The 23727-nt window shown below is 39.5% G+C and overlaps 1 protein-coding gene and 1 long non-coding RNA gene across 5 annotated transcripts in view; one reads left to right on the forward strand and one right to left on the reverse strand.

Moving 5' to 3' along the window:
- Positions 1-149: 149 nt before the first annotated feature.
- Positions 150-16578, reverse strand: LOC129528048 (uncharacterized). Of its 2 annotated transcripts, none has more exons than XR_008673198.2 (3): positions 14903-16578; positions 6586-6727; positions 150-4280 (listed from the first exon to the last, which is right to left on the reverse strand). It is a non-coding gene; the product is annotated as an uncharacterized lncRNA (long non-coding RNA). The 2 variants fall into 2 exon arrangements; XR_008673199.2 differs by having other exon boundaries at positions 2294-4280; positions 6610-6727.
- Positions 11751-23727, forward strand: part of OXCT1 (3-oxoacid CoA-transferase 1) — a 148672-nt gene continuing 136695 nt past the window's right edge. For 2 of the 3 annotated variants that reach the window (XM_004058907.4, XM_055367533.2), the window contains exons 1-2: positions 11751-13694; positions 20949-21057. In XM_004058907.4, the coding sequence (XP_004058955.1) occupies positions 13617-13694; positions 20949-21057 (187 nt within the window). In that variant the 5' untranslated portion in view covers positions 11751-13616. Of the gene's footprint in view, positions 13695-14216; positions 14331-20948; positions 21058-23727 lie in introns of those variants that run through there. The other variant, XM_055367534.2, reaches the window with a different exon arrangement.

Below are 23727 nucleotides of genomic sequence, written 5' to 3' on the forward strand. Positions count from 1 at the left end.
CTGGCACTTCAAGCTGGAGTGCAGTGGCATAATCCTGGCTCACTGCAACCTCTGCCTCCCAGGCTCAAGCAATTCTCCCACCTCAGCCTCCCAAGTAGCCAGGACTGCAGGCCCACACCACTGCATCTGGCGAATTTTTGTATTTTTTTGTAAAGAAAGGGTTTTGCCATGTTTTCCAGGGTGGTCTTGAACTCCTGAGCTCAAGTGATCTGCCTGCCTCGGCCTCCCAAAGTGCTGGGATTACAGACATGAGTAAATTTTTTTTTAACTTTCATTTTAAGTTCAGGGGTACATGTGCAGGTTTGTTACATAGGGAAATTTGTGTCATGGGGGTTTGTTATACAGATTATTTCATCACCCAGACTAGTACCCATTAGTTATTTTTCCTGATCATCTCCCTCCTCCCACTCTCCACCCTTTGATAGGCCCCAGTGTGTGTTGCTTCCCTCTATGTGTCCATGTGTTCTTGTTATAGTAAGTAGCTAGTCTGACACGAGCAGGCTAGGCAAGCTCCCCCCCCCACCACCAGGATTGTCTGGCAACTATCAGGTGATGGTCAGGAGGTTATTAAACTGTGTCTCAACAATAGTAATTGGTCACAGCCAGGGCCAGGGAAAGGCAGTCTCCCAATAGATAAAAACGCCTGAAACTGGCCATCAGCAGCTTCCTGATAAGATCTCAGTAGTTGGGCTAGTGAGCTCAAGCATGCACAGTAAGAGGCAAAAATTGTGGAGCTTAACTGGTATATGACATTCTATATGAATTTCTAGGGACATTTCACTGGTAAGGGAAAAATGCCTCAAGAGAACATGCAAACAATTCCAGTAAATACACTCTGCATGCTCACCTCCCAAGTTTTGGCAGGCCACTGAGCACGCAGACAGCCCACCCCAAGGGAAGAATCAGGGGAGAAGGGATGCAAGACCCCAGAAGCATGCCATCATATAAAACCCCAAGTCAAAACGTCAAACCACACACCTGTTCTTCATGTTGCTGGCTTGGCCCTCTCCCAAGTGTACTTTCTTTTGTCCCCGCTCTAAAGCTTTTTAGTCAACTTTCATTTGTGCTCTAAAACTTGCCTTGATCTCTCCTTCTGCCTTATGCCTCCTCGGTAGAATTCTTTCTTCTGAGAAGGCAAGAATAGAGGTTGCTCTAGACCGGTATGGCTCATTGTCACTAACATTATCATTATTCAGCTCCCACTTATAAGTGAGAACATGTGGTATTTAGCGAGTTAGTTATAGTTTAAAGCAATTGGGTAAAGTATGTTTCTGTGAACAAATGTACCTTTCTCTCTATGAGTTCTCCAAAATTTAAAAACTGCTTGTGATTTTATGACAATAGTTATTTGCATAAATTTAGTAAGAGTATTTTCTTTTAAAATAAGACAATTGGAGACACTAGTTATTTTACCAAGGTTTTGGCTAGAATAAGTATTTTTAGGTAAGGTTCCAGCAAAGCCAACTTGAAAATAGCCTATATGACCAATCAATTCCTCCTGCACTTTATGTGAAAAGTCAGGCCAAGTGTAATAAGCCTAAAACTTATTTTACACACAAACTGGTCTTACTATAACTTTTCCTTAGTAGAAAAGGAGGGCTGGAAAGAAAAATTATTTTAAAGGAAAACTATAACCCCTGTTACTAGATTGTAGCCCTGACTTTTCTTTTGATTGCAGATTAAATCATGAGTTATTCTTTAGCTATAATAATCCTCTAAAGACGAACCAGGTTATAATTTTTCTCCATGTTTTTTGTTAGCACCCTAATCGAATAGGTCATTTTTTCTGTTCTGACACATACATTCTCTTTTTAATTGTCAAATTATTAATGTTATTTATCTCTCACAGCTTTACTCCTTCCAAGAAAACCAGAATTGTGGTATTCTGAAGACCAGAGATGATTTGACAAAGCCTTTGAATTACCCTCATTTGGAATCCCACTGGGCCCAATCTGTTTTTCACTACAAATCTCCTGCTGCTAAAACTATACAAGCACTCTCCCTCCAGGTCCAGAAACTACTGCAAAAGTGGTGGGCATGTGAGATTTTAAGGGCCGGTTTTGAGGAATAGAATTTGTTCAGACCCTGCAAATCAAGGATGGGTACACAAATGCCTAAACAGCTGGAAAATAAGGAACTTTGCTTTCTGAGCTACTATGTGGCACCTTTTCATCCATCCCAACTATAAACAATTTACTGCTTCCTATAGAATTAAAATAAAATTATTACTGAAAGGCTATAAAGATACCTCATGACAAAGTCTCCTGGGTATAATACTCCCAGTTGTGTGATTCATGCATATATACATGTATATATTTATTAAAAAAATTTTATTAGCCATCTTAGAACAAATTACTAAAAGACTGCAAAAAGCATTGTGACATAACAAAATCCCTAAATTCCTTAGCTTAAAAGGTTTTACCAATGCTTATGTTTTATTATGCTATGTTTTTATGCTAATTGCTACAAGTCTGTAACTAAAGCTGAGATTACAATAGTTCAATGCATAGAAGTTAAAGGTAAGTCAATTTTGTATCCTTGCTTTAGGCTTTTTGTTTGTTGGCTGTTATATTACTTAAAAAAAATGTAAGAGTTAATAAATGCCTGTCCACGTCCATTCCTGTCTAGCCTAGAACATTTAATCTAGCTATAAGTCTTTTGGCACTAAGTCTCTTGGCCATTGGGGTTCAACTGAGGGGCAGGATGGACCTGGGGCAGGCAGCCATGCCACCCTGGCAATGCTATGGGACAAAATAAAAGTTTGGTGACCACTGATGTTGCCTCTGGCAAATATTGGCCAGAAGGGAGAGAATGTAAACCAAAAATAAAATTCTAAGCCATGCAATCATCTGAATGGATCCTTCCTCTCAGCCAAGGGCATTCCAAAGTTAACCTGAAAAAACTAGTTCAGGCCATGATGTGAAGGGGGAGCCAGACATGCATCATTATATCCTCTACCCTTTTGGAATTACTCATAGAACAGATTCTTTAAGTCTGGTAAGAAATATTTACAATCTATTATCTCAGAGGCCTGATACCTGGAGACTTTATCTGCATGATAAAACCTTGGTCTCCACAGCCCCTAATCTTGAAGACCCAGACATTCCTTTCTATTGGTTCAAAGTTTTTAGACAATAACCAAGTGCCAATCAGATCTTTGAATTTACTGATGACCTGGAAACCCCCACTTTTGGTCTTTCTGGACCAAACCTATGTACATCTTTTATGTATTGACTAATGTCTTATGTCTCCCTAAAATGTATAAAGTCCAGCTGTAGCCTGACCTCCTTGGGCACATGTTCTCAGGACCTCCTGAGCACTGTGTCATGGGCCATTGGTCACTCATATTTGGCTCAAAATTATTATCTTCAAATATTTTAGAGTTTGACTCCTTTTGTCAACAGATCCTTAACATACTTTACAAAGTCCTACAAAACCTGTACCCTGTCCACCATTACTCATTCTGGATTTTATTTCTTATACCCACCATACTTTTTTTCAATGTCAATGATTTGTATACATTGTCCTAACTGCAATGTTTCCCACTCTCCCTTCACCTAGTATTTCTTCTGATTCTTAAGATTCTAATTTAAAGATGATTCCTACAGTAAGTCTTCCTTGACCACCCCTCCTCAACTTGGGTCAGCCTGTCACACAGATTCTTAACACTCTGTATTTCTCATTGACAATACCCTGCACAAGAATGCGTGTATCCTTGTTCAGTCTTCATCTCCTCATAAGACATAAACTCCCGGAGATCTGGGACCATGTCTGTTGTCTTATTCACAATTGAATTCCTAACACTTAGTATAGTGCCACATGAAGGAAAGCATTTAATGGTTAGTCTGTAGCCCAATTAGTCTATAGACTAATGATATAGCATACTTTTATAGACCAATATATGATTGACACATTTAACCATATTGCTATTATTTTTGTTGCTGTTTTAAAAATTGCTGTGATGCATAACCTTGTCCATATATATATGTGCACCTGTTCTTGTATCTTTTTAGGTTAAATCTCTTGAAATGAGACTGCTGGGTGGAAGGGAAGGAAAGATGATATAAATAATACTGAGAGCATGTAGCATAGTTATAAGGAGATGATGTAACATTGCCTAAGAGAATACTGATTTTCCAGCATCAGCTCCATCCTCAGAATTCTGTGGATAGAGCTTTATTGTCTTTAAGATATTCACCGCATACTTATGGTCCTAGGCTGTGATCTTCAGAGTGGACTGCATACCCTGTAGGAAGTACTCAGGAAACCCCATGGGCACACTGGAAAAAAATAAAACAAGGTCTGTTTATATTTGTTTTTAACTAATCTTTCAAAATTGTGTTTAAAATGTACTGTAGTAAATGTATTTAATTTATAAAAAATAAACATATACATACTTTACATATATATATATGTACGTGTAGGATACAACTTCCACATACATTTACATTGATGACACAAACAAAAGTTTTTACATCACTGCTCTAAAACGTGCAGAGAATAAAAATAGTGAAGATTCATAATTGTCATAATATATTGATATAAAACCAATTTTTCATCCAAGTTTATTATTGAAAACGGGGAATGAAGTCTGAGTGCTGTTAAAATTTGCTTTGCCTTTTTTCCACATCTGGTCATTAAAAGCTCATTACAAATTCTGTGACCCTTGTTATCTTAGTCTGTTTTGGTTACTGTAATAAAATACCATAAACTCAGTAGTGTGCTGTTATGAACAGCAGCAATTTTATTTCTCACAATTCTGGAGGCTGGGGAGCCCAAGATCAAGGCACCAGCAGATTTGGTGATAAAGACGCAGATAAAGTCACTGATCCCATTCATGAGAACTCCACTCCCATGATCTAATCACCTTTCAAAGGCCCCATTTCCTAACACCATTGCTTTAGGGGTGAGGATTTTAACATGTGAATTTTGAAAGGGAAACATAAACATTCAGACCATAGCACTTACTTTTCTCCCAGTACTTTCCTGGCTGCATTCCAGTGAATAGCAGTTCAATACTTTTGTACTGATTATGTTTTAGGAGTAGCCAGTGAAATAATCAGTTTTATCATTTTAACACTCAGGAGGTTTTTCCTAGACATCAACAAATGACTGTAGAGTAAATCTGAGATAGATAGAAAACCCACAGATATAGATCTGGCTAGAGAGTAGCGGTGTTTCAAGTCACAGCTCAAAGCCACTAGTAACTGGTTAATGTTCATTAATGATTTACAAGTGAGGAGGGATTTCTATATTGTTGATTGTTTGGTTTTCCAACTTAATGGCTTTATTTCACTGAAGGCTACCACCCTCATTCGCCCACAGAGAAGTGCATATTGAAAGATTATCCTGTTATTCCATTTTCTGAATTGGAAAGGAAATATTAGTATGTGATGTGAAACACAGCATCTATTATCCTGAAACATTCCCCTGGGTTCACAGGTTCAGACTAGAGAAGGCAAAAGTTGGCAACCAAATAATATATATATATATTATTGTGGTAAGAACACTAAACATGGGATCTAACCTCTTAACATGTTTTTAACTATACGATACAGTATTACTAACTACAGGCATAGTGCTGTATAGGTCTCTAGAACTTACTCACCTTCTGTAACTGAAATCTGTATAGGAACTCCCGAGTTCCTCCTCCCTATAGCCCCTGGCAACCACCGTTCTGCTCTGTTTCTAGGAGTTTGACTAGAACTCCTGGATACCTCGTTATTGGAATCATACAGTATTTGTTCGTCTGTGACTAGCTTATTTCAATTAGCATAATATCCTCAATGTTCATCCATGTTGTCACACATGGCAAGATTTTCTTCTGTTTTAAGGCTAAACAGTATTCCGTTGTATGTATATACCACATTTTCTTTATCTATTCATCCATTTATCAACATTTAGGTTGTTTCCACATTCTGACTATTGTGAATAGTGCAATGAACATTGGTGTGCAAATACTTCTTTCAAGCAACCAAATATACATCTGACATGTATATTTAGAACTCTCATACTAAAACTATATGTCCAGTGCTTTTAAAAGTTAAATAAAAGCTGTACAATAGTTTAAATAAAAGTACCTAAATTCTTGCCCTCATCGTATTGATTTTTTTCCTCACTTTTAGATGGTCTTTTCATTTATTTTGCAAAAATATATAATACATGGTTGTAATCCTTATATAATACAATTTGAATTCTGACTTTTACACTTATCCTAACCATTTCCACACACAATTTAAAATTTTTACTTTTTAATAGTGGCATAATAGGTTTTCAAGATGATGCACTATAATGTAATGAATCATTTCTCTGTGGTTGGATATTTATAAGTGACCCTGATGTATTGTACTGAGCCAGGGTGTCACAATCTCTTGGCAGTATTTTTTTTGAAATGTATTATTGCAGGTGTTACTGGTTGTCTGGGAACATAAACAGTGGGATCATGTAGCCAAAATATCATACTTGGTTTGGGTTACTTTATTGTGAAAAAGATTTAACCAAATGGAATATTCACAAGAAGGGAAGAAAATAATAATGAGAGAAACAGGGACCATTTGAAAGAGGGAAGTACAGTTTGTAACTCACTATTTGACTATTTTCTTCACGTACTTCAATGGCAGGTTATCTGTGGGGAGAAGACAGTTACAGGCACAGCAAAGCACGAGGCTGGATACAGGAACTGTGTTAGAGAAGAAAGGCCAAAGGATGATGGTGAGCACAAAGTAAGCTGTAAAAGAGAATGAAAATGTAAATAATTACTACTATCACATCATGATTAGAAAGAAAGTATTCAATTTAAAGAGCTGAGCTGAGAGACACAGGTTAAGTTCATGGCTTGTATTAAGGCAGCAAAAAACGGTTACCCAAGTCAAGCCAACACAACTGATATTTGTTGAACTGCTCTATGCTTAAAAGAAATCCTAGGACACTATAGATACAAAAATGAACAAAACTTGATAATCTCATAATCCAGGTGACCAAGGGCCCTGAGAGCACAAAGTAAAAGAATATAGTTTTTTAAGAGGTGGAATTCGGAGTGTGAACAGTCAAGGTACACAGAGGAGTGACATTTGATCTGAGTCTTGAAAGAGGAGTAGGAGTTTGCTCAGCTGGCACAGAAAAATAAGGCTTTAGCAAAGGCTGCCTGTCAGAAGGTGCTTGGTATGTGCAGGGAGCAGAAAGTAGTCCAATTTAGCTAAAGCCATAATTTTCAAACATATTTAATATGAGTCACCCTTTCAAATAAAATTGTATTTAGAACCCAACATAAACAATGTGTAAAAGTGGTACTTTACAGTTTAAATGCATTTTATCATTTTAATTGTGAAATATTTTCCTGTTATACATGGAAAAAATGAGAATAATAAAGCTCTTCGGAGAAGCTAAATATTGCAGCCATGGAGTTATATCTGATACTTTGCTTATTTTATTTCTGTTCAGCTGCACAATAATAAGAAAGTTCTGATTCACACTGCAGCTTGTCCCAGAATTTCAGTATATGCTTCAATTAAAGTAGATCAGAAGCTTGAAAGAAAAGTAGCAGGAAATGTTTGCTTCAGTGGTCAATAACTAATAATGTCAATTACCTCTTGTTCACATATGTAAATGTCAGACAAGATGTAGCCAAAATGGAAAATAATCTCTAAAACTATTTATAGTATAATATTATTATGAAGTGTTTTATATGCTCTTTTTGAACAACTACTATGCTGTGATAAGAAATAATTCTAGGCAGTACATGTCTCTGACCAGAGCCTCAAAGTATTATATACTTACATAAATTTAAGTGAGTCAAAATGCAGAGGTCTAAATGATAAAAAGATAAATACAGAGCTACAAACTTCTTTATCAATGACATATTTTATATATTCAAATATAGGAGATTCGATGATGAGGAACCTTTAATCTAAGGTTTGTCTCCCAACTGCACAATCTGGTCTGTTTTTTTATTTTTATTTTTATTTTTTGAGATGGAATCTCGCTCTGTCACCCAGGCTGGAGTACATGGTGCAATCTCAGCTCGCTGCAACCTTCATCTCCCAGGTTCAAGTGATTCTCCTGCCTCAGCCTCCAGAGTAGCTTGGAGTACATGTGCCATATGCCAGGCTAATTTTTTATTTTTAGTAGAGATGGGGTTTCACCATGTTGGCCAGGCTGGTCTGGAACTCCTAACCTCAGGTGATCTGCCCGCCTTTGCTTCCCAATGTGCTGGGATTACAGGTGTGAGCCACCATGCCCAGCCACAGTCTGGTAATTTTTAATACTTTTAAATCAAAGATAGATCACAATTGAGTGTGCATGCTCCTTTTGTTAGTGTTGATAGAACAGTAAAAATGTAATCTAAAATTTAATTTCAAAATGTAATGTTTGCGTAGCCCCTGAAGTACCTCTGCAGAGCCCTTAAGGCCACATGATTTGTTGAGGCTAGATTAAACAAAATCTTGCCTATAATTGAATGTTGGACTTCACTTGCAGCCTTTGAGGATTTCGTGAAATATTTTAGAAAAAGATGTGAGAAGACCAGATCCTGTTTTTGAAATAATAATTTTAAGTATGTTTAAATTGAGGGAGAATGGAAATTCATTTGGAAGGAAACTGAAATAATTCAGATGAGAGAAACTGAAATTGAGGCCCTGAAGTAGTGCAGAATGAGTGAAACTGGAGAGTTGGGGTAAGATTCAAAGATATCTCAGAAAGAGGGAGGTATAAAGAAATAGCAGCTTTTAATAACTTATGGTCCAGGGTTTGAATCTTGCCTTATGTTTTTCAGTTTATTAAGTAAATTTTTCAGTTTACTTTATGTTTTCAGTAACCAAAGCACCTGCTATGGTTTGAATGTGTCCTCCCCAAATTCATATGTTGACACTTAATTGCCAGTGTGATAGTATTAAGATATGGGGCTTTTCAGAGGTGATTAAATCATGAGAGCTCATGAATGTGACTAGTGCCCTTATAGAAGAGGTACAAGGGAACTGTTTATGTCTTCTGCCCCTTCCATTATATGAGGACACAGAGAAGGTATAATCTATGAGGAACAGGCTCTCATCAGACCCTTGTTAAAAGAAAAACTTTAGACAAATTAACTTTAGCAGAGTTTATTTGAGCAAAGAACAATTCATTAATCAGGCAGCACTCTGAACCAGTAGAGGTTCAGAAAGCCCCACTCAGCAATGTGAGCAGGCAGTATTTATAGGCAGAAAGAGGAACTGAGGTACAGAAACAGCTTGATTGATTATGGCCCAGCATTTGCCTTATTTGGGCACAATGCAACGTGGCATTTGCCTTATGTGGACATGGTCTTATTAGTTGGTAGTATGTGATTGGATGAAACCTCGCTGCTGTAATTAGCTGAGACTCAGCTATCTGTTACAAGAATATACTCTTAAGTAAGGTTTATTTAAACACTAACTTAGGTGCAGTTTGCTATGCAGAATTTCAAAGTATGGAAGCAGCTTTTGGCCAAATTTAATTTAATTTAACATATTCAATATGCTGGTGCCTTGATCTTGGACTTTCCAGCCTCCAGAACTGTGAGAAATACATTTCTTTTTGTAACTTACCCAGCCTAAGATATTTTGTTGTAGCAGCAAGAATGGACTAAGATAGCATCTGGGAAATAATTAATAATGTATAATCTTTTAACACCTGAATAATGCAAATATTGATCTAGAGATTACCTTACATCTTGACATTCTGTAAGCCCTGCTTAACTACTGCACCACAGAAGGCCGTATAGCTAGAGAGTGCAGAGCTGAGACTTGAACCCTAGAAGCCTAACCACAGAATTCCTGCTCTTTATTATTTTGCTGTCAACACTTGATTCTGAGGTTGTGCAAATTCACTGTGTAAAAATCAAGAGGCACATATAGTTTGAAATATAAAGCAGACGTGTGGGGGAAAGGAAGATCAGAAGAGATGATCCTCTTCTATGTCATGTTATTAAGTATGAACTTTGGATCTCAAAGGCAGTGGGGAAAACCAATGACAGGTTTTAAGCAGAAATAAAGTGATCAGTCTTGAATGTATACAAGATCACTCTGGTGCATTTTACTCTTCTAGGTTTCCTTAGTACCTTATCATAATTTTCAATTTCATTCCAGGCCTTAAGCCCTCTCCAAGTATCTCATGCATTTATTTTACTTTTTTTCTGAGAAAACTACACTTTAGAAAAATCAATCTATTTTTTCTTTAATCATTGAACAAATATTAAATACACACTAGTTAATACAAGGGACTCCTTTAAAGGATCTGTGAAAATAAGCTTGCAAAATATGCAAATTAATGGGTGTCTTGCACTATAAAACAATACTTAGATTTACAGATTTATGTGAAACTTCAGATTTATGTTCTTCAAACCTACTAGAGGCAAATTGTTTGAAGGACTATGTTCTCCATATATTAAAGGACTATTGTGATAAAATGAAGCACGCATGCACTTTTATAAGTGACTCAAATGACCTACTTAAAAACTGCTATTTCTAGTGAAACCAGTTAATCAACATTTGAAAAACAAGTCTTCAGATGCCCCTGGTTATCATCCCGGGGAGTACACCATCAACTGTGAGAACATGATGTCGTATCTTGCACTAATGAGATACGCTAATGCATCATATTTTAGAAGAATTAAAATGAAACTCCTTAAAACAGAGAATAATTTACAATCTAATAAACTCTGACACATTACCTGCATGTATCTGATCAAATGGTGCCACAGAGTCATGCCTTGCTTAATGACAAAGACAGGTTCTGAGAAATGAGATGCTAGGCTATTTTGTCATTGTGCTAATATAGAATATACTGACATAAACCTGGATGGTCTAACCTACTACACACCTAGGCTATATGGTATGGCTTATGCTCCTAGGCTACAAACTTGTACAGCATGTTACTGTACAATATTTAGTAGGCAATTGTAACATAATGGTAGTTATTTGTGTATTTAAATTTTTCTGTTCTTTCTTTTATTTTGAGACAGAGTCTTGCTCTGGCATGCAGAGGAACAATCTCGGCTCACTGCAACCTCTGCCTCCCAGGCTCAAGCAATCCTCCTGACTCAGTCCCCACTGCCCACCCCACCCCAGTAGGTGGCTAACAGGTGTGCTCCACCACACCGGCTAATTTTTTTGTCTGTTTTTGTAGAGACGGGGTTTCACCATGTTGCCTAGGCTGGTCTCGAACTCCTGGGCTCAAGCGATCCACTTGCCTTGGCCACCCAAAGTGCTGGGATTGCAGGCGTGGGCCACTGCACATGGCTAAACATTTCTAAACATAAAAAAGCTACAGTAAAATATGTTATTATAATCTTATGGGACCACCATCATATATGCTGTCCATTATTGACCAAAATGTTATGTAGCACATGACTCTGTGTATGTACACCCACACCCACACCCACACCCACACATACACATACATATCATAATACAAAAAAACAAAAAAAAATACAAAAACAAACAAAAAAAGCTTTCCTCATTGCATGACTGGAATCAGACCTTTTGTTTAAAGGCTTTGAATCCAATTCTCCCAGTTTTTAAAAGTGTGGAAGTTAAACTGTAAGATTCCACAAAGAAAGGTTTCCAGAATATAACATATTTGCCAGAAACTGCCTTTCAAAGCAAGTGGGAAATATCCTTACTAGTTCGGAAAAGTTCAGATATTTAAAAGAAGTAAAATTTTGCACACCAATTAAAATTGAAGTGCCTTTGTGTAACTAGAAGTGAAATCAGCACATAAGAACTTTTTTTGTAATTTGTAATCTAATTTATTCAAGTTGAAGAGACTTGCACATTATTTAAAAAGTATAAAATGAAGTCACAGTCATCAAAAATACAGTACAGTGTGTTTTGTACAGTAATTAGGGTGATTTTCTCAGGAGACTTAGTCACATAGCATGCAACATTTAAAATGTGTCTTCCTCAGCCAAGAGCAACAAAGTGAGACCAGCCAAGAGTCAGTCATATGACCACCGGCAAAGTTGCCAGTGCAGTTTTTCCATTTCATGTGCCCTGTGGAAGGGCAAAAGTGGAAAAGCAGACCCAATTGGAATGGGCAAAAGTGGAAAAGCAGACTCAATTGGAATGCTAGTTTTTTTCACATTGTGTAAGTTAACGGTACAACAGCTGCTATATGCTAAATTATCACTAGTTATGGGACTTTAGTTACAGTACTTGAATTTCCCCCCAATCCAACTTCTTAAAATGTATTGAAATACCAACTAGCAATAAGTTAATTTCTCCAGTGTAATTGAATAGTCTAACTTGGTATCTTACTCCTTAACTGATTTTGACTAAAATTATAATATTTACAGGAAAAAAAAAAGTTCAGAGTTAAAAGACTACCGTGAAAGGGCAAATGGTTTTATGGACAAACTTTGAACTGCATCTTCACTGTTCATTACCTTACTGTATTTACTAAGGAAGCTAAGATCTCATTTAATTTTTGTGTGCTTTGCTTTGGTTCAAAACTAACATCACATTCTCAGAACTTGGTCAGGCCTTAATCAAATAAAATGCTATTGAGCTTCCACTTGGTCTTTCTACTCTGCTAAGCGCAAAGACAGTTCTGGAGAAATCAGTCGTGGCTCATGTCCTCAAGGAGTTGGTCAAAAGACAAGGCTTGGCGAATATGTACGTGCCATGTCAATGAACTGCTACAATGGAATAAACTTATAATAATGCCTAACATTTATTGACTCCTCATAATAAGGCCATAAACTTTGCATGAATTAACTCATAGAAACGTTATGACGTTGTATTATAAGCAATCCTAATTTGCAGATGAGGACACTGAGGCTTAGGGAAGTTATCTAACTTGCCTAAGGTTAAAGCAATATACTGCTTTTATGGTTGCATCTTTAGTAATCTCTGGGGTTGCTGGGACTCCAGTGCGAGAAAGAGCCCGAAATTCGCAAACTTGGATGATGGGGAAGAAAAGGCGTGCTAAACTCAGGTCACAGAGGTCCAGTCTTAATCTTGTTCCTCTGCAAGCCTTGTTGCTCACACCTCTTGATCGACAGTTCGAGGCAAGTGCTCACAGCAAACTTACTCTATGTAAGCCAAGGCCAGATGTGGGGAGAAAGGGCTGAGAAATGTTAGAAACGTGAACGCAGTCCAGGCGGGAGAAGAGAAGGGGGCCTCGAGGGGTGCACCTATGCAGCCCCCACACACGCCAGGCACTAATTTGGAAAAGCAACAAGCTTGGCGGGAGATCCTCCCGCGGCCGGAGGGCCCTGAACCCTAGGCCAAGACTCATCCACAACCTAGGGGGAGGCGGCCACCAGCGCCCCATCGAAGCTAAAGGGCTGACAGAAGGGCTGTAGCGGCAAGTGCGCGCCAACACAGCTGCACACGCCCAGACACCTGAGGCGCTGAGAGGAACTTCCCCGCGATCCGCCCCGGCTGCGCAGAGCCTCTTCTCCCCGCCGGGGCCCCGCCCAGCCTCACTTCTTTTAAAAGCAGCAGCCAGCAGCGCGCCGGTGGCGTGCGGCTCGAAAGGCCGGGAGGACGTCATCGACGCGCTGTCGAGCCTCCAGGCCGCCCGGGTTTCCTTCGCAGTCGCGCACCGACGCTCAAACGCGCGCTCCAACCCGCAGCCTCCTCCTGCCTCACCGCCCGAAGATGGCGGCTCTCAAACTCCTCTCCTCCGGGCTTCGGCTCTGCGCCTCTGCCCGCGGATCTGGGGGAACCTGGTACAAGGTAAAGTGCGGGGGAAGAGGAAGGCCATGGGCAGGAAGAACGTGGACCAAACCCTGAGTGGTGCCCGCGTTTTCTCCTCTGCCCCTACCCGCTCTCTCCAGCCTGGGTTCTGGCATCCGTGGCGCGGTGCCCTGGTCACGGACACGCGGCGACGCGTTCCTAGCCTCGCTGGCCCCTCGGATGACCGCCTTTGCTTGGTTCTGCAGTCGCTTCCCTGATGGAGCGAGACGCGGTAAAGAAGCGCGCGGAGAGGCTGAGAAGGGGCGGGAGGACTCCTGGCAGCGATCCCGAGCCCTTTGGCGCTCGTCGGCTTCCCTCCTGACACCCGCCCTTGGATAGGGACTCTGAGGGTCTGAACGGGGGGAGGAGGGCGCCAGTACATGGAGATTTAGGAGTGAGGCAACAGCGGGTAGGTTTGCGCCCCCGATGTTGGATCTCTGGGCAGAGGAACCTCTAGAGGCCCAGAACCTGAGGCTGTGTTAGCCATGGCTCTGCTCGAGTTCACCGGGGCTGGATGCCGGGTGCGGCGGGTGTGGAATGCCGCTCCCATCCTCTCCTCCCTATTTGGCTCTGCTGCCCGGTAGACTGGAGCGCTCGCCAGGGCGTCTTGCCGGCCAAGCTGGGAAACCATCCGAGGTGTGTCCCTGGCCCGCGCCTGGGCTGCAGGGGCGGACAAACCTTTCTCTCGAGGCCCCTCGTATCCGGGTTAGGGGCTTTCGGTTTTCAGAGGCCTTTGAAATCCTTTTTGTGCCCCACTGCCAACTCTCCGCCGAGTGGTATCCGGAGGCATTCCCACCGTGGACTGACTTGTGGTTTTGCCTTATGCACTGTCCTCGCTTGTAAGCCCACCCCTGTCTGGAGCCCTAGGAGCGAATTACAGGACCAGAGCGCCAGGTCCAGGAGGGTGGCTTTATCCCCGCCGTCTCAATCGCGGGAGCCTCTTCCTTGGTATTCAATAATAGGTCTGAGCTTGACAGCGTGCCATGCACACGGTGCTTACTCCTGAAGCGTGCCTGCCTGGCCCCATTGCTCTTTCCTGCATCCAATCCCTGACCGCTGAGAACACAGAGGAGCCACTGAGCTCCTTCGGTAGGTGCTAGGGAATGGTTCAGAACCGGACCATTTTACTCTTAAATGCCTCTTAGGAAGCATTTTTATAACTGCAGATAGACTTGGATATATAAAGCATTATTAAAAGGGAACTTGACCTTCAGTGAGACTGCAGCGGTGCTGAAGCTAATGCAAACCAGAGCACAGCGATACCCTTGGGCCGAGGTCAAGAACGTTCCTTCTTTTGACAGTTACTGATTTGCCCAACTGTAATTTACTCACTTCAAGTCTTTTCCATCTTGAGTGTATCATTAAACCATTTCCGAAGCTCAGCAAACCTCTTCTTAGAGGGACGAGATGCAAATAAGGGGTTCTGCTATATCTCATTAAAAGTTCATACAGAGTTCAAACTTAGCCCTGTCAGGCCTGATTATCATAGGTCTAACTCCTGCCTTCCACTATTCCCCTAGCTTGTGGCTCTTAGTGCCCTTATTGTTTAGCACTTTAAATCCTCACCTGCTGCTTCTGTTGAACTGTACCACTTATCTACTTGTTTAACTTTTCAGATGTGTATATTGTCTCCTCAACCAGATGACAGTTCCCCGATGGCAGAGACCATATTTATGCCTTACACTTAGTCTCCCTCAACAAACACACTACTCTGCATAGATCAGATATTCTACACATGTTTAAAGTACGGATGAGAGAACCCTCCAGGCAAACAGAAACCTTTAGTTTTTCCACTAAACATAACTAACAGCTAAAACGAGATAGTTATTTTCTTAAATGTTTAACATTTTTATAATGGGCAAGCCCAGTGTCTCTTAGACCTGAGAGTGCATCAGCATTACCTGGAGGTTTTCTAAAACAGATTGCTGTACCCACCCCCAGAATTTCTAATTTAATAGGTCCTGGGTGGGGCCCTAAACTTTGCATTGATAAATTCCAGGTGATGTTGATGCTGCTGGTCTGGGGACTGACTGCCCCTTTCAGAGTTATCTGGCATGGACTTAGGTGAAAATAGACTATTGGGAGGTATCTTCTTTTCTTCATTATTACTGAGGGGCAGTGGGGAGCATTTAATACTATTTTCACTATAGAAAATTAGTAGTGGGAAAAAGGTTATAAGAGTACCACTAACACTTTACCCACCATTCATCCTTGACACTGTCTTTTCCCAAATCTCTTTCCAACCTCAGACTCTCCTGAGCTGCAGTCCTTCTGGTGCAACTGGTGAACTTCACTTGGATGTCAGTTGGTGCTTAAAGCTCTTTCTGATCCAAAGCAAACTAGCCATAAAGTGGCTTTCCCATTCCTTGTTTTGTTCTTCTATCACTGTGCTTAACAGCACCAGTATCCATCCAGTATATAAGCTGGAAATCCTGGAACCATCTTCTCTTCTCCTTGCTGCACTTCCAATTGATCACCAAGTGTCATATGTGTGCCTCTTTCTGAAATGTTCCTCAGTGCTGTCCCTGGCATTCTTTCTCAGCAACTGTTTCTTCCTTATAGCTCCCCAATTAAATACTATGATTGTGTTTAAAATTTTGTAATTATTTAATGACTACTATCTTTGCTAGTTTGTAAGTTTCATTATAGCAGGGACTATGTCTGGGTTTTATTTTTAATATTTTAACTTTGTAGCGCCAGTATTTTGTATAGTTGGTACAAATGGGTGAAGGAAAGAAATAATGAGTTTCCATACCACTTTCTTAATTCAGGCTTCCTTTGAGTTGTGACATCTGTTTCAAAAGCTTTGCTGTCCCTTCGTCATTGAATGATCAAGTCACAAATCAACACTAAAGAACTTACTCATGTAACCAAATACTACTTGTTCCCCAAAAACCTATGGAAATAAAAAAATTAAAAAGAAAAGAAAAAAGAAACTCTGCAGTGTGGTCTGTAAGGCTTTTTACAAACTGCCTCAGTCTGCTTCTCCAGCCTCATCTTCATGAACCTCTCTCCATGAGACCTGATCCCGCATGTCTGTAACCACACAGCCTTTTCATATCGCTGAACTCTTACTCATGTGGCTCCCTTGTTTGGAATCACTGTCCTGACAAGTATTTAACACCTGGCAAACTTTGGTTTTCTAGTCCACCAGGTAGAATGAATTACTCCTTCATCTGTGCTCCTTCGGAGCACTGAGTATCCCTCCAGCATTGGAGAAGAACATGTATGTTCCCTCAATAACAATGAACACCACTGCTGTAGAGAATTGCCTAGTGTTGTAACTCTCTGTGAGCTCCTTGAGATTTATTCTTGTCACATGTGCATAATTGGCAGTGTTTAGTTCAAGGTGAAGATTCTACCTTTGGTAGACACCGGTCCTCTTCTGGACAGCTAAAGTGTTTTCACACACCTCACTACCTCTTAGGAGTGATGCCATGCTGTGCAGGTCTGTGAGTGTATCCACTCACATATTACTGCCTTTTCTTTGTAACGTGTATCTCTTTACTTCTCTCCATATAACTTCTCCCCACTTTTGTTTCTCAAACTCTGATACTTACTTGGACAATATCAGCTGTTCCTTGTCATTTATTTAACTGTAAGGTGACAAAATAAATATCACCTCATGTGAAAGTAATCTTAAAGCTAAGGCCTATGTCTTTTTGAAAACCTTCAACAAAGATCACCTGGGTTAATTTGCTACAGTATGAATTGTGTTTAAAAACATTCTTTGTAAAATCAGTGGAGTGTGTGTATAGGGTAGAGTGAGGTGGTTAAAAATTAAAACTAAGCTCCAATAAATGACAAGTTGGTCTTACAGCCCTGGTAGAGAATGAAGAAAAGTTTGCATTTTCCAAAGGAAGCTAACAACCCCTGAGTATCTTCTATAGTCCAGGCACAGGGCTTCTGTATATAACATCAGAATATGTTATATACATACATAACCTCAGGGAAACGGTGGATAAGCGGTGGGGGGGGGGGGTCTACTGTACATATAAAAACACCATGTATGCCATAAATATATACATTTATTACCTGCATAAATATATACATTTATATACAATTAAAATTAAAACTAAACTCCAATAAATGACAAATTGATCTTACTGCCCTAGTGGAAAATGAAGAAAAGTTTGCATTTTCCAAAGGAAGCTAGTATCCCCTGGATATCTTCTATAGTCCTGCAACAGGGCTTCTATATATAACATCATTTGATCCTTACTGCATTCCTAGAAAACAATTATCATCTTTTTGTTAACTTAAAATACCTTCTCCCCCCATGAAAAAGAGATGCAGTGGTTAAGTAATTTTCCTAGATTCATACAACTGTGGCAGAATTGGAATTTGAAGCAAGGGTATTTTTTGATCCCAAGAGCATGATCTATTATGGCACACTATCTCCTAAACTAGATGTTGGGTTTCTTAGGATACAATCTGTTGTAGTATAAGTTGACCTCTTAGTAAACAGATATCAAATGTCAACAAATATTGTTAACTGAATATATGAATAATGAAAAAAACAAGTACCTGCAGGTTCTTCATTGTCTTGAGCCCTTCTCAGATTACCTGGAAAACATCTTCACTTTATGCTTTTAACTTTTGATTATCTGGGTAAACATGTCTTCTCTAAAATACTTTTGAAGTATATTTTTTTGCAGAGAGTGTGGCAAGCTCTTTGGTAATTTCTAACTGTAGTGAAAACTATCAGATGAAACAAAAAAATAGAATTCTTGACAAGCCTATAGTTATATGCTTTTATTTGTGGGCAGGGGAGAGGTAGTGAGGGTTAATGGGTACCAAAAAATAGAAAGAATGAATAAGACCTTCTGTTTGATAGCACAATAGGGTGACTATAGTCAATAGCAACTTAATTGTACATTTAAAAATAGCTTCAAGTGTATTCGGATTGTAACTCAAAGGATAAATGCTTGAGGGAATGGATACCTTAATGTAAAAAGCCTCTATAGGTATATAGGGGAAATGAGTTTTCTTCCAACTTCCTCTCTATGTGGGATTTGTGTTTCTCAGCATATCGAAATAGTTAGGGTGATCTTACTGCACAGACTGTTGAGCTGTGGATGAACTCTTTAATTTTCTTCCCCTTCCAGCTATAAGGGCCTGACTCTTCACTTTTGGGTGGAGATAATGACAGCAGAGTTATACAGGAAGAAATAGAACACTCACAAAGATTTATTTTATATCAATAAATGAGAAGTGAGTATGAGAGGTTTCAAAAAACATGGAGAGAAGCATATTGTAGTAGAAAGGCCCTGAGGTAGAAGGCCAAATAAAACCTTGGATCTGGTCTTGCTTTAATACAGTTTTGGGTAAAGTACAAGATCCTTCTAAGCTTCAAAAATTTGACCTGTGAAATGAATTGGTTGGATTAGATATATGCACTTTTTAAGTGTGTCTAGGAGATATCCTCAACTTTATCTTACGATCCTTCTGTTGGCCTGTTTATTCAGGCTATCACACTTGTAATTTCCAATATATTAAAAAATATATGTTTAAAACAGAAGCAGATGAATAGAAAAGAGGGAAAACTCTTTGTGGCTCAAGCCCTTTCTGTCTCTGCCTAGACTTATTTCTCAGGGTTTGAGCAGTGTGCTGGCGTATTTTTAGGGGAAGAAAAGAATGATAGACATTTATGCTGTCACCTTGACCACTTCAGGTTGTGTCTGTCTGGGAGACTGTTAGGCAGTGGATGTGAGCTCATAACTGGCATGTTAAGGTAGCAGTATACCAGGATTCAGATGTTATTCTTTCTTTTTAGGCTGGCTGTATAGTGAGAATAAAGGAGAGGTGATAATTGAGTATGAATGATTGCTACAGAATCTGCTTTCTTGTTTTCTTTTGTGCATAGTGTGGATGAAGTAGGGGAAAGGGAAAAGTTTACAACTGATTGCTCATGAATATTCACTAGGTGACTCATTTGGGACCAAATAGTACACACTGGTAAGGCTAGACTTACCTTCCTTGTAGATAATGGTTTGTTCCTTTTATGTAGCCTCCATAAACCTTAAGCCCCATAGGAGGATGAGTTGTTTTGTAAGGTGTTCTTGTCCCTCTAGGAGGCATTCTTTGACATTTAAGATTGAACCTGGGGCCCAACTCTGTAGGTATGTGTTTTGTTCATATTGGCTTTAATTTCTTAGAGAGCAGTGCTCATGTCTTAATACTTAACTGTGTTGGAATAAATAGTACAGGACTTGACACATGGTGGGTTTACAGTAAATACTTGTTGATTAATGGAAGATTGGGTTACCAGAAACTGATGCTTGATGACACCATTGCTATGAATTTGAATTCCAGTATATGGACTTTTCTTTCTACTTTCATTCTTTTGGGTGGCCACAAATGATGGAGTTAGAACTCTCCTTTATGTAATAGAAGACATCTGTTACAAGGGGACTTCAGTGATAATCTGTGGATAAAATATCCATCCTACTTTTAAGTATGAGTCACTTAAAGCGCCAGGCTTTTAAAGAGGGTGATAGTATCACAGACAGAAAGGTGAAATGGTGGTTATGGAGGCTGGGGGTGAGGGGTTGGTGAGATGTTGGTCAAAGGATACATAATTTTATTTAGGAGGAATAAATTCAAGAGATCTGTCAAACACCATGGCGACTATGGTTAATAATATATTGTATACTAGAAAATTGCTTAGAGATTTTTAAGTGTTTTTACCACAAAAAAGTGTGTGCATTTATAAATAGCTTGATTTAGCCGTTCAACAATGTATATAGTATCCTCCCTTATCCAAGGGGAATATGTTCCAAAACCCCAGTGGATGCCTGACCTGTGGGTAGTACCAAACCCTATATAAGTTGTTTTTCCTACATATGTGTATCATTCATTTTAATTTACAAATTAGACTATGAGACATTAGTCACAATAACTAATAATAGAACAGTTATAACAATATACTGTAATAAAAGTTATAAGAATGCATTCTATCTCTCAAATCTTATTGTACTGTACTTTCCTGGGGTGACAGACCTCAGAAAGGGAAACTGTGGATAAGGGGGGTCTACTATCCATATAAAAACACCATGTATGCCATAAATATATACATGTATTACCTGTATAAATATATACATTATATGCAGTTATTACCTGGCAATTAAAAACATGTATATATAAAGGAGATAATGAAATTATCATTTGTCTATCAATTGAATAAATTGCTACACACACAAAGTAAAGCTGTATCTCCAAATGATTATCAATTTTTTTTTTTTAATATTTCAGGGATGGGTTTGTTCCTTTTCCACCAGTGCTCATCGCCATACCAAGTTTTATACAGATCCAGTAGAAGCTGTAAAAGACATCCCTGATGGTGCCACGGTTTTGGTTGGTGGTGAGTACTAACACTGTTTTCATGTTATGGTAATGTCCTTATGTTTTTAAATGAAGCAGGCAAATCACAATGACAAAGATGTATAAAAATGATAATTATTTTGTTATGCATTATTTATTGTACATATTATAGTATCATCTATTTTATTAGTGTCTCCTTCCTAAAAGTTTAGCAAGGTTTAGCATTTAATATTTTACTTTCTCTGTGTGCGTGCGTGTGTGTGTGTATGTGTATTTGTGTGTTTCTGTTTTGAAAAACTGAAGCTTCAAAGTAGTCATGTTTTATTTTATTTTTTTTTTGAGAAGTAAATAAATTTTATTTTTGTCTTCCATCATTTCTTAAAATGTATTTGATGAGGATAATTTTTCCATGCTAAGAGTGACATATGAGACCGGGGCTAGCCTCATAGCATATCACAGCCTATTCACTCACTCCAAGGTAAGAAAAAGTCCTCTGGCCACTTTGCAAACACAGTTTGGCAAATTTCATGCTTCTGTAACAATTGCCTATATCCAAATTTAGAAAATTTCCATTAATCTAGAAAATTCCCACTAGCAGCCATAAAAAGGAGCAAAATTTTGTCCTTTACAGGGACAGGGATGGAGCTGGAAACCACCATCTTCAGCAAACTAACACAGCAACAGAAAATCAAACACCATATGCTCTCACCCACAAGTGGGAGCCGAACGATGAGAACACACGGACACATCGGGGGAACAACACACACTGGGACCTGTGTGTGTTGGGGGGTGTGAAGGAAGGAGGGAGAGCATCAGGAAGAATAGCCAATGGATGCTGGGCTTAATACCTAGTGATGGGACGATCTGTGCGGCAAACCACCATGACACATGTCTACCTGTGCAACAATCCTGCACATCCTGCAGAGGTACTACTGAACTTAAAATAAAAGTTGAAGACTTTTTAAAAAATCTAGAAAATTCCCTTGGGCTCCCCTTAAATCAACCAACATTTTTTTTTTTTTTTTTATTTAAGTTTTAGGGTACATGTGCACATTGTGCAGGTTAGCTACATATGTATACATGTGCCATGCTGGTGCGCCGCACCCACTAACTCGTCAACTAGCATTAGGTATATCTCCCAGTGCTATCCCTCCCCCCTCCCCCCACCCCACAACAGTCCCCAGAGTGTGATATTCCCCTTCCTGCGTCCATGTGATCTCACCGTTCAACTCCAACCCACAAGTGAGAATATGCGGTGCCTGGCCCCCTGTCCCTGTGACAGCCTACCGAGAATGATGGTCTCCAATTTCATCCATGTCCCTACAAAGGACGTGAACTCATCATTTTTTATGGCTGCATAGTATTCCATGGTGTATATGTGCCACATTTTCTTAATCCAGTCTATCATTGTTGGACATTTGGGTTGGTTCCAAGTCTTTGCTATTGTGAATAATGCCGCAATAAACATACGTGTGCATGTGTCTTTATAGCAGCATGATTTATAGTCCTTTGGGTATATACCCAGTAATGGGATGGCTGGGTCAAATGGTATTTCTAGTTCTAGATCCCTGAGGAATCGCCACACTGACTTCCACAATGGTTGAACTAGTTTACAGTCCCACCAACAGTGTAAAAGTATTCCTATTTCTCCACAGCCTCTCCAGCACCTGTTGTTTCCTGACTTTTTAATGATTGCCATTCTAACTGGTGTGAGATGATATCTCATAGTGGTTTTGATTTGCATTTCTCTGATGGCCAGTGATGATGAGCATTTTTTCATGTGTTTTTTGGCTGCATAAATGTCTTCTTTTGAGAAGTGTCTGTTCATGTCCTTCGCCCACTTTTTGATGGGGTTGTTTGTTTTTTTCTTGTAAATTTGTTTGAGTTCATTGTAGATTCTGGATATTAGCCCTTTGTCAGATGAGTAGCTTGCGAAAATTTTCTCCCATGTTGTAGGTTGCCTGTTCACTCTGATGGAAGCTTCTTTTGCTGTGCAGAAGCTCTTTAGTTTAATTAGATCCCATTTGTCAATTTTGTCTTTTGTTGCCATTGCTTTTGGTGTTTTGGACATGAAGTCCTTGCCCACGCCTATGTCCTGAATGGTAATGCCTAGGTTTTCTTCTAGGGTTTTTATGGTTTTAGGTCTAACGTTTAAATCTTTAATCCATCTTGAATTGATTTTTGTATAAGGTGTAAGGAAGGGATCCAGTTTCAGCTTTCTACATATGGCTAGCCAGTTTTCCCAGCACCATTTATTAAATAGGGAATCCTTTCCCCATTGCTTGTTTTTCTCAGGTTTGTCAAAGATCAGATAGTTGTAGGTATGCGGCGTTATTTCTGAGGGCTCTGTTCTGTTCCATTGATCTATATCTCTGTTTTGGTACCAGTACCATGCTGTTTTGGTTACTGTAGCCTTGTAGTATAGTTTGAAGTCAGGTAGTGTGATGCCTCCAGCTTTGTTCTTTTGGCTTAGGATTGACTTGGCGATGCGGGCTCTTTTTTGGTTCCATATGAACTTTAAAGTAGTTTTTTCCAATTCTGTGAAGAAAGTCATTGGTAGCTTGATGGGGATGGCATTGAATCTGTAAATTACCTTGGGCAGTATGGCCATTTTCACGATATTGATTCTTCCTACCCATGAGCATGGAATGTTCTTCCATTTGTTTGTATCGTCTTTTATTTCCTTGAGCAGTGGTTTGTAGTTCTCCTT

Source organism: Gorilla gorilla, chromosome 19, assembly GCF_029281585.2.
Source record: "Gorilla gorilla gorilla isolate KB3781 chromosome 19, NHGRI_mGorGor1-v2.1_pri, whole genome shotgun sequence".
Classification (NCBI taxonomy): Eukaryota; Metazoa; Chordata; class Mammalia; order Primates; family Hominidae; genus Gorilla; species Gorilla gorilla.